General features: G+C 36.1%; 1 protein-coding gene across 8 annotated transcripts in view; it reads right to left on the bottom strand.

Annotated features, from left to right (window-relative positions):
- Positions 1-10,370, bottom strand: part of LOC120082424 (putative 3,4-dihydroxy-2-butanone kinase) — a 69,393-nt gene extending 59,023 nt beyond the window's left edge. Inside the window, exons 1-5 of one of the 8 annotated variants that reach the window (XM_039037583.1) lie at positions 10,189-10,370; positions 6,981-7,054; positions 6,828-6,891; positions 5,052-5,164; positions 4,923-4,970 (exon numbers count right to left, since the gene is read on the bottom strand). In XM_039037583.1, coding sequence (XP_038893511.1) covers positions 4,923-4,970; positions 5,052-5,164; positions 6,828-6,891; positions 6,981-7,054; positions 10,189-10,228 — 339 coding nt within the window. In that variant the 5' untranslated portion in view covers positions 10,229-10,370. Of the gene's footprint in view, positions 1-4,922; positions 4,971-5,051; positions 5,165-6,827; positions 6,892-6,980; positions 7,055-7,466; positions 8,035-9,293; positions 9,693-9,737; positions 10,003-10,188 lie in introns of those variants that run through there. The other 7 variants (XM_039037586.1, XM_039037587.1, XM_039037588.1 and 4 more) reach the window with 7 other exon arrangements.
- Positions 10,371-11,215: the final 845 nt, after the last annotated feature.

Below are 11,215 nucleotides of genomic sequence, written 5' to 3'. Positions count from 1 at the left end.
GGAGAGAGGATAGGCCTGATCTACCTCAGGTTATTGTTCCTTCATTGGAGGAAATTTGGTTACTTGGAGGAGTAAAAAAACAAAATGTGGCGGCCAGAAGTAGTGCTAATGTAGAGTTTAGAGCCTTCGCTCATGGAACTTATGAAAGCATATGAATCAAAAGGATACTTGAAAAGTTGAAGATTTATTTGACTATGCCTATACAGATTTATTGTGACAATAAAGCTGCAATTTCTATTGTCCATAATCCAGTTCTACACGATAGAACCAAACATATTAAGGTTGATAAGTATTTTATTAAAGAAAAAATCGAAGCTAGAACAATATGTATTCCTTATCTTCCTACATCAAAGCAAATTGTTGATGTGCTAACTAAAGGCCTTCCAATGAAACAATTTGACAGATTGATTGACAAGCTGGCTATGGAAGACATCTTCAAACTAGCTTGAGGGGGAGTGTTGGAATTTCTATATTTGTATATGAATATTTTTTTCCTTTATTGTCTTTATGTTTATTTTTTCCTTTATTGTCTTTATTCTTTCCATATTTGTAAAAGGTCTTTCTTCTATATAAGAAGACCCAATCTGCATATATTGAATAAGAGAAAAAGGAGATTAATATTTCTATTCCTCCAATTTCTACAAGCCCAACAAGTAATATTGAAATCCCCACCAATACACCATGGCTTTGAGTAATAATCCAAGAGGGAGGACAATTTTGGCCATATAAATCTTCTTTTATAATCAATTGAACCATAGACATTTGTAACCCAACAAAACTTTCTGCAAATAGTCGTGCATTTAACAGACAAAGAGTATCCTCCCATGAGAATTTCAGTAGCCGTTATCTTACTTCCATACCACATTGTCGAAATTCCACCTGAATTGCCAAAAGATTCCACAAAAGCCCATCCAACTTCTTTGGAACTTCATAAAGATTTTATGAATGCCATATCAAAGCCTTCCCTCTTTGATTCTTGGATTAGAACTAGCTCTGGATTAAATTTTTTAAGGAAGCTCTTAAGCATAACCTTTTAGAAGTATCCCCTAGACCTCTAGTATTCCATGAAATAATCTTTATACTCGTTGCATAGACTAAACAAATTAAAATACTAAAAGAATCTAAGCATCAACCAAACTGAACAAGAAGAACCTGAGCATCAACAAAAGCTTCAACAATAGAGACAAGATGGGAAGGGATTTCAATGGTTTGCAGAGGAGTAATACTAGAAACTCTAGCCTCATCTACCCTTAAATCTTCTTCTTCTAGAAGATTTAAGGGTGGTGGTGTCTCGGTCTTTTTGGTTAGTGTCTCAGTCTTCTCGGTTCTTTGGAGGATTAAGATTCCTAGAAAAGTGAGGTTTTTTACCTGGCATGTTCTTCACGGTCGTGCTAATACGATGGACTGGCTGATGAGGAAGTTGCGCTCACTTATTGGATCATTTTTTTGTCTTCTTTATCGAAAGGCAGAGGAAGATCTGAATCGTATCCTTTGGCAATGTGAGTATGCTAGTTTTATTGGGAGCTATTTTTACAGACGTTGCCTTTCTATAGCTCGACAAAGGACTATCAAGAGTATGATCGAGGAGTTCCTCCTCAATCTGCCGCGAGGGAAAAGGGTCATTTTTTTTGGCTTGCAAGGGTGTGTGCGATTTTATGGACCTTGTGGGGAGAGCGAAATGGTAGGACTTTTAGAGGGAAGGAAAGGGACCCAGTGAGATTTGGTCTTTTGTTCGCTATCATGTTTCTTTTTGGTCATCGATTACAAAGATCTTTTGTAATTACTCCATAGGCATTCTTTTGTTTTTTCTATACTCATGCTTGTATTCTTTCATTTTTTTTCTTAATGAAAGTGGTTCTTTCTATCAAAACAAAGCATTAGACCCATTCCCAAAGTTATCAACATACTCTAACTCTTCTTGAAGAGCCTCTGCCCCAAAACTGCTGACACTCACTGTTGACTCTTGATCTGATTCAAGTGCCTATTTTTCTAAGTAATTGTAGAGCTGCTCGGAATGCTTCTCGAAAATTGGACCTTTAAATCTACAATTTTGAACACAGCATGTTGAAACTTTTGTGGGGGAGGGGGGAGTTTAACTGATCTTTTAGTTGCTAACTTGGGCGCGAACACAACATACTTCTAATAAATCTAGGTTGACACTTTCGGCTACTGATTTAAAAATAGAACTCTTCTTTCTTGAAAAATGTTTACAGAATGTCTTCAATAATCTCAAGTAGTTCTTGGGAGTAGAGAACGACTGAGATAGGCCCGGGAAGTGGAAACAACTAATATATTGTCTTCTGTTAAGTTGAAATTAGTACGAGGACCCCCATTGTTAATAAATCAGCCGCCAACCATATTCTTTGGAGAGATAACGTCATTGCAATTATCGTCATTTGTACAAGGGTTAGTGATCTGTTGATCTTCCTTTAGAGGAATACAATGAGTCTCCTTTTCTGTCTCAACATCCTAATCATCATTTGGGGATTTAGTTCATTGGTTATAGAATGCAAAACACCAGCTTCTTTCTCTTTCCTCATTGAATTATTTGCTTCACAAGATGGATTTACGTTAACACCAACAATGTCTTCAACCTTTTTTTGCTCTAGAAAATTCTCTGAAACAGGGGAATACAATTGTTTTGATTTCGACGAGAACTTCAACTTCTGAGAGTCCTCCTTACAAGGGAATGAAAAGGATCCCTTGAAAAAGTCTAAATATTCTGGGATGATGCAAGGAAATCCATTTCAGAACTTAATGAACTGAAGTCAAGACCTTCATCTTGCCTAACATGATTCAAACAAACTAAATCAATAGGATTCATAAAATATTTAACAAACACTTCTCCATAAATATAACTAGGTGGGTCAATAATCTCAATATCACCAAAATTTAAGAATACATTACCCCACTTTTCGTCTTTAATCTATATAGTCGAAGGCATAAATCCACATAAATTCTTCTTGACTTGAATTTCCGCTTCAGAACAATTAAGAAGTTAAGCGTTTCAGATGCAATATTTTCCAAACTCCAAAGTAAGTTCCAATGGCTTCAAAAGTACTTCTACTCCAGTAATCTGTTAGGAACCCTCCTAACAAGAACAGTACTCAAAAATATAGAATAAACTCAAGGACAATTCAATTATAAAAAATAGGAAAATGTATTGAAATATGCTATAAACTCACAAGCAAAATAACAAGATAAACCCTAGCCTTTCGAGAGGGCTAGACTCTCCCAAATTCCCAATTAGGAAATCCTCACATAAGATTCTCCATACTCTTACTCCCACCCCACTTCCTCTATTTATAACCAAAAGACCTAACCAACCTATTAACTATTTACTAATTTGCCCTTCTATTAACCATACTGATATTCTACTAATAACTCTATTATATCTCTAACTAGGTCTCTTACATAATCCAAGGGAAATTTTTATATGGAGATCCAACTTCCATATCCTTTCATTAACAATGGCCGACTATGCCGAAACTCATCCCTTTTTTGAACAACAAATGAAATGGACCATATTCCTGCCATTTACCTTGGAATTCAATCAACTCCTCCAAATTTTCTTGATCGATTTCAATCAGAGCATTTTCAACAAATGGCGGAGTGATAATAAATTTGGTTTGGAAGTACTCTTCCAGTAATTTTGCAATCTCCCTCCAGTCATTGAACACAAACAGCCTTGAAATAATCCAAAGATTATTGAAATCTTCCTTAAAATCTGCATTTTTTTGTACCCAAAAAGATTCCTGGCTCTGTTTCTCCATTAATAAAAAAGAGGTCTGTGGCTGGCTTTTCTTCTTCTCAATAATCATACTTTATTGAAGGCAAAACAGAGGACTGTAAGTTACTCTCTACCTTCACTATATCTGCATAACTAGTATCTGTTCTTTGAAGATGAAACATTTTGTGATTGCCTTGTTCAACTGTCTGTGGAATCTGTCGAACAAATGAATCTCTTTTCTTCTTAAATCCTTCTAGCATTCCCAAGAAAGAGTGTCCACCCTGCAGCAAAGTCCCCAATGGAATGTGAATGAAGAATCGACCACTTGATGCTGGCCAAACAACACATCTTAAAGTCCAACCGGATGAACCTCTAAATTTCGACAACCTTGTTGCTCCTAAACCGTCGCGACTATTTCTTGAGAAAAATAGATTACTTGGACCTTGAAGTAGCTCTGGTAAATTTTCCGCGAACCAACTAAGATGAGATTTGGATAATATGATCATCAGGCCAGAGTCATACCATATGCAAAAATATGAACAAAGAATCTTACAACTTTCTACTTCCACGACTGAGAAACGCTGGTGACTGAAGAAATACGCCGGAAAGAAGAAATTTTCACCGAGATAGGACTAATAGGAAGAATGGATTAGGGAGGAGGGAGCAAGCCTCCATGCCATTCGATTGGAGGAGTTTACAAGACGAAGCTTTAACACGAGCAAACCAAAACAGTCATCCCATGGAAACAAAGTATTTAAAAAGCTCTTCAGTATCCTTTCAAACCAAATATCTAATAAAATGCATTTCCCAACAATAGCAATAGGCCACAAAATGTTTGATGCCAACAAAAGACCAACTAGCAACTGGAGAATGTTTTCCTTGAAAATGTTGGAAACAGCCCACTCATCTGATAAATAAAGGCAACAAATGGAAGGAAGGAAATATGTGATCCAATGATCATGATAAAAAATACTATTCGGATCTCGTTTCCCAGCTGAAAGTAATTAAAGAATCCACTTGCTGCAAAAGGGCTGATACTTTCTGGAATAGAAAGCCCAATAATTCTTACTCAAAACAATCTAAAGATGAGAAGAGATGGCCCATTGCTGTATGGACTTGCAAAAAGAAGGGTTCAACAACATGAGAAATTTAAAAACACTACAAGACTAATGAAGGATAAGAAATTTCAGACCTTCACGATGAGAAGACATCCCATAGGTCCAGTTACAGCTCGAATTCCCTGAAATTTAACTAGTTTAAATGCAAAATGATAACATGTCAGAAAGCTAGATCGCACAGTTAAACAACCAAGAAAACATACAGCCAAAATCGAATCAACTGGCGGAGAGGCAAAAACATCCCCACAAATAGCTGCTGTCAGCATTCCTTCCCCAACAAATCCAGCATGTGCAGGCTCATGTCCACTTCCACCGCCTGTATCATGAATTACAGAATAGAGAAATTAGCATCATAAAAATAAATAGATCTATTCCGAGAAAGCAAATGTACTTCCATGCTTCTAAACAAATGTTTCAATTTTGTTTTACAAAAGGAAACAAAGCTCTTCGTTAAGAAAATGAAAAGAGAGTAATGCTCAATGATACAAGAAGAAACCAATAACGAAATCATAAAACAACATACTAAGAAACATAATGTAGCATAGCAAGAACCAAAAAGCTCCTCTGACATGCTCTTGCACTCGCTTTCTCCTTTCTTCCGTCATAGTGCTTAAAATAGTATAGTTGTATTTTTTTTTTTTTTTGACAAGAAACATCTCATTGATATAATGTAAATGACTACAAGTTCAAATGATACAAACTCCCAAAGGGAGTGGGAAAAAAAATTAAAAACAATAACTACACCCATAAAGAGCACAACTATGAACAAGAACTTCTCATAGACCTAAATGAATAGCCAGTACACTTCTATAGAATTAGTGCAAAAATAGCAACAGAGCTGGAATGAAGAACACCCTATGAAATTACCTCTCCAACCCTTCTTCCTTCTTTCTTTTGCAGCCTTTTTTCCCATTTTTTCTATTTTTCTTCTTCCTCTCATTTACCTCCTTCCACGGCCCCGATTAGAATCTCCTCCGTCGTAACCTCATCTCCAAAATCTTCCACCTCTCTCGCCTGAAACTCCACTCCAACACCCACCGCGGGAGCCTCCACTCGCTCGCTCCTGCTTGAAATCACAGTCCCAAGGTGGCACCGCCGTCGTTTCCCTTGTGGACCATTTTTGGCCGACGATGATGGAGTTATCAGTATTTATGTGTTTTGAATCGAATTGAATTCCATCCCGTTCTATCGTATTCCAGAAGATAAAGCGAGAAGCTAGAGGAAGAATCTGAACAAAGGGGGGAAATTGAAGAAAAAAATGACAGTTGTGCCTAATGAGGAACAAGAAAAAAAAAAGCGAGAGGAAAGAACGAGCGAGAAGCGAGAGGAAGAATCTAAACAAAGGAAAAAAATCGAAGAAAAAAGTTGCAACTGTGTCTGATGAGGAATAAAAGGAAAGAGTAAGAAGCAAGAAGCGAGATGAAGAATTTGAACAAAGGAAAAAAAGTCAAAGAAAAAAGTTGCAGTTGTGTCTAATGAGGAACAAAAGGAAAGAGTGAGAAGCGAGAGGAAAAAATGAGAATTCGTTTGAGCGCCAGGCCCTTGAGCACAATCTGGGGATGAGATGGTAATTTCACACGCAACTGACATAGGTAGAATGCCATTTTTTTAGCAAATTTGAATCTTGGGCTAAATTTCATTTCGGCCCCTAAAAATGGGTCTTCCATACAAAAACCCCCTATTTATCCTTTATTGGTGGTAACTTAGTCACTTCACAAAGCTAAAAACGAAGTGTGGTGACCAAAAGCAACATTGAAGCAGAAGAATGTAAGGCTTCAAATCTATGGTATCTATGAAGATATATGAATTAAAAGGCCACTTGAATAATCAAAAGTTATTCGGAAAACACCCATACAAGTTTACCATAACAATAAGGTTGTCATCTTTATAGCCCATAATCCAGTGCAACATGATAGGACAATATACATTAAAGTCGACGAACACTTCATAATATTAGAATATTTCTTAGAATTATAGACCTGATATTATGGCGACTTTGTTATATGTTGCACTTGAAACATCGGCTCGTAAAACAACCTTCACCTGTATTGCCATAAAAGGATTGGTCAAAATTAGTCTTGGTATTACAAAAGACTATTTCCAAATCAAATAGGGTAGACAAACATACTAACCTTAGGAAAACCATCCAAGTACTGTAATCCAGGATATGTTTCCACCAAACCCTCAATAAATTCTGTCACCACATCTGAAATGCATCCATATAAGAAGAAAGAAAAAAGTTAAATGAGTCCTCGCTCTTTTAGATGTAGCACATCTATTCAGGTTAAGAAAGAAACAATGAGAAAGGAGAAAAAGAAAAGGCTTGGTCCAATTCTTGTCATATCATGAACTCTAAAGAGTAAAAACTAAGGGATCACACCCTTTGCAACTACCAATCAAAATCTAATGTAGCCACTCTCCTGCCATCAACTAATCCAATAATTCTCCAAAATAAATTTTATATCTTTTGGAAAAGGTAATGGAAGTTTTCATTGAAATGATTTTCTTTATAGAAACAATTATTTTCGTTGAGAAAAAATGTATACAAGGGCATACAATAAATGAAGCCCACAAGGAAGAAGAAGAAGAGGGTAAAAAAAAAAAAAAAAAAAAAAAACCTGGATAAAGGGTTTCCACAAGAAGTCTTCGAAACCGAAGCCCAAAGAGAAACATGAAACCTCACCAGAGATCAAACCTCATTAGGGTCTTTCTACACACCACGAAACACTTTGTTGTTCCTCTCCCCCCAAAGATCCCACAATAAAGCTTAGGGGTGAGCAAAGCAAGCCGAACGGCCAAAACCAGTTGAATCAACAGCACAATCAGTTTTAATAGAGAGTCGGTCGCCAATCGGTTTTGTTATCCAATAAATCGACCAGTAGGCCACCCATTCAAGGAAAGTAAAAGTTTTCGACCATTTTCGACCAACTCCATTATCCTCATCTCAGTTTAGAGCCTCATATGACCAAATGGATTTTATTTAAAATAAAAAACAAAACATGTTGCAGCATTCTTGTTGCCTGGCTGTTGGCCTTCCCAAGGCTGCTACAACGTCTTTTGGAAGAGAATGATGGTGAGTTCCAATAATTTTTAGTCATTATTATCTTCACTTTGTTTTATATTTATATTATTTTAATTGAATCTTAAAACTATATCTTTCTTTTATTGCTTTTTTTAAGCTTTCAAGTTAGATGCGTTTTTTTCTTCTTTTTCTTTCTTCTTCCTTATTTCTTAGCTTCTTTTATTTTCTCTATCCCTCCTAGTCTGCTATTGCTTTTCTTTCTTCTTCTCCCATGTTCTTTTCTCTTCTTCCTCTCTTCTAATCTTTTGCTCTTCTTCTCCCATTTTCCTATCTATTTCCTCTCTTTTTTCACATACTTTTCATTCTCTTACCATAATCATGAAAACCGATCAAAATTGACCAACTGGTAGAGTGATCGGACGTTTGGCATACCATCTTCATGCAAGACTGATAGAAACCGAACCACCAGAAACTGACTAGTCGGTGATCAACGCCGATTTAAGCCTAAAACCGACGTCAACCGACCGATGATCATACCTAATAAAGCACACACCCCCGCAAACCAAAGAAAACAAACTTTCTCTTTGAAAGACGAATGGAAGAGGAACTCTCCAATCATTGAATGAACATCTTCGACGAGCAAGTGCAAAATCAAACTCCTGAAAGAAATCATTACAAAATGATCTTGCAGCTGACACTCCCAAAGAAGGTGATCCATCCACCCTCCGACAAAGGATGCAACAAAAAGGTGGTTTAAGGAAAGCATCTTTCTCAAAAGCCTCTCCATCATGTCCACCCGACCAAGCCAAACTTGCCATGAAAAGAACTTGACTTTCTTTGGAATCTTCTCCATAAAACATTAAAGACCGACTCAACAACAAGAGAGGGATCCGATAAAATCCTAAAGAAAGACTTACAAGAGAAGCCCTCCATGGGGGTGGGACTCTAGACACAAACATCCTTTCTCCGAAGCCTAAAGTTGAAACCCTCGATCAAGGAAAGAAGAAATATCACCACTCTCGTTTCGTTTTCCTAGCGGACAAAGGCCTATGGGAACCAAAAGAGAAAGAGACCAAATTCCCCGACCAAACCAAAAAATTCGACACCCGACAATTGAAATGATGAAAAGAGACTAATGTTCAAGATACAAAGATTCAAAGATATAAAAATAAGACGACAAAAGATTCTACAGTAAAGCTAAAGATCTATGGAAAGAAAACTAAAGCAATCCAAATAAAGAAACGATCTTGAAGGGGGGGAAATAGGGAAAAAAAGGTACTCATGAAAATTTGGTTCCATGGTGATATAGGATCAACACAGGCAACCGTGCTAAAATCCCAACTATTGGCGTGTGTTATGAACTCGACAATCAAAGGAAGTAAGAACGTGCAAACAGTAAAAAAAAATCGTGACAGAGACTTACATGATTCCCTGACAATGTGCTTGCTACGTCCACTAGCAAGGGGAGAGGATACATACATACCTACATACATTTGTGTGTGTGTGTGGCATCTCTTTGAGCCCTAGACCCAAAATCATAAATAACAAGGCTCTAAATCATAAATAACACGTTAACGAGTACAAATTAGGTTTCAAGGCACTAGACAGCAAATTCAAGTTATTCCAACACAGTGCATGTTGTCTGTTTATTTATCTATGCCATGAGTATCAAAAGAGCTCTCTAGAACTCAACTCTAAGAAGGGAAATATTTGATTTAATCAAATCGAGAATCTAAAAACGTCCAGAGGTTTGACACTGAATCTAGAGACTACAAGCAAAAGATATTTCTCTTCACAAGCAGGTGAATCAAAAAAATAGGAAAGGAAAATAAAAAAGAACTTTAACCTATTTGTCAAACATTCTTACTTTTTCATTCGTTTGCGTGCATATATAGGACCACAACATCGTTCTGACGCTTTTATCGAATACAGATGTGGAGGTAATAAAAGAAGGGTACGTTATATCCTTCTTGGTTGATGGGGTAAAAAACCAGAAAAAATGACTGGAAATCAGGAATTTTAGGTTTTTACGAACTAATAGTACGAACGAGTAAAGTAGATTAGAGGTCAGTTAACACATTTTGTTTTCTCTCTGCTTCATTGCGAGTATTTGATATGCAATTATAATTAAAGATGAATCAGAAATACGGAATACAGAGTATATCTGCAAATGTAGACAAGTAGAAGCTTCTTCAATTGTCCTTTCTCGATACTGAATCAGCAGACGATCAAAAAGTCGAACAAACGAAATCGGCGATAGATGGGATGGAAAGAGAAAGGGATCAGGTAAATGAACAATGCCGAGCAGGAGAACTGACCGTCGGGCTTGTTGATGAGCTTCTTTCCTTGAAGGGCCATGCCAGCAAGTCACAGATGTTTCCTTGGCTCTATCGACCTTTTTAACTTAGGAGCTAAAGACCTCGAGGCTCTTATTTCTCGGGTTGATTTTTCTCCCGAATCGCATCCAGTCGATTAACCGCCTTTTTCTTTTCCTTTTTTGTTTCTATGATTTTTTCGGTACAATAAAGAGAGTTCGAGATTCCTTTTCAAAAAAGAAAAAGTAAATAAATAATAATAAAATAAGAAATTGGAGATTCAAACACCCATCTTTAAATTGCTAACACATACTATCTCAAAGATTGAAATTCGGATCTCTTAGGGACTGTTTAGACTTTCAATTAAGCTTCAACTATTAAAATCACTCATTACTATAGTAAATATTATTTTGTAATCTCTAATTAACTACCGACAACATTATTTCAAAACTTCTCTTACTACAATATTTACTATTGGTTATAGTTTTTACTATTTTACATTCATCGTTTTTTTTATTCACTACATTATTTACTATTTCTTCCTCAAACTAAAATAGTTTACATTTCAAATACATGTTATTATAACTCAAACTAAAAAATTTATACCTCAAACACGAACTATTGCAATCCAACTATAGTAACCACTAACTATAATAACCAATTCATGCTCCAAATGCTCCCTTGATGACAAATAAATACTATATACAAATTGAGTTATGTCAATTTTGATTAGTTTATAAGATTAAAAAATTTATATTTAGTTTTTCAATAAATTTTCAGTTTAATTTTGGACTATTAAAATTTGAAAGTAGATAATGATAAATATTATCACATGTTATAAATTATATATAGACTTCAACATTCAATAGTTTTCTTTATGTGTATCGTTAATAGTTTATGTGTTTACATAAAGTTTTATGCTGTTCAACTTGTTCCAACAAAACAAGAATTAGAATCAACAATATTCAAGTATTTTATGGAATTGGGCGAGAAGGGACATGAAGAGAGAGAGAAGGGGACAAAGGAGAAA

This window comes from Benincasa hispida, chromosome 8, assembly GCF_009727055.1.
Source record: "Benincasa hispida cultivar B227 chromosome 8, ASM972705v1, whole genome shotgun sequence".
In the NCBI taxonomy this organism is placed as follows: domain Eukaryota; kingdom Viridiplantae; phylum Streptophyta; class Magnoliopsida; order Cucurbitales; family Cucurbitaceae; genus Benincasa; species Benincasa hispida.
Note: the sequence above shows the minus strand (reverse complement) of the source record. Positions and strands in the feature narration are given on the sequence as shown.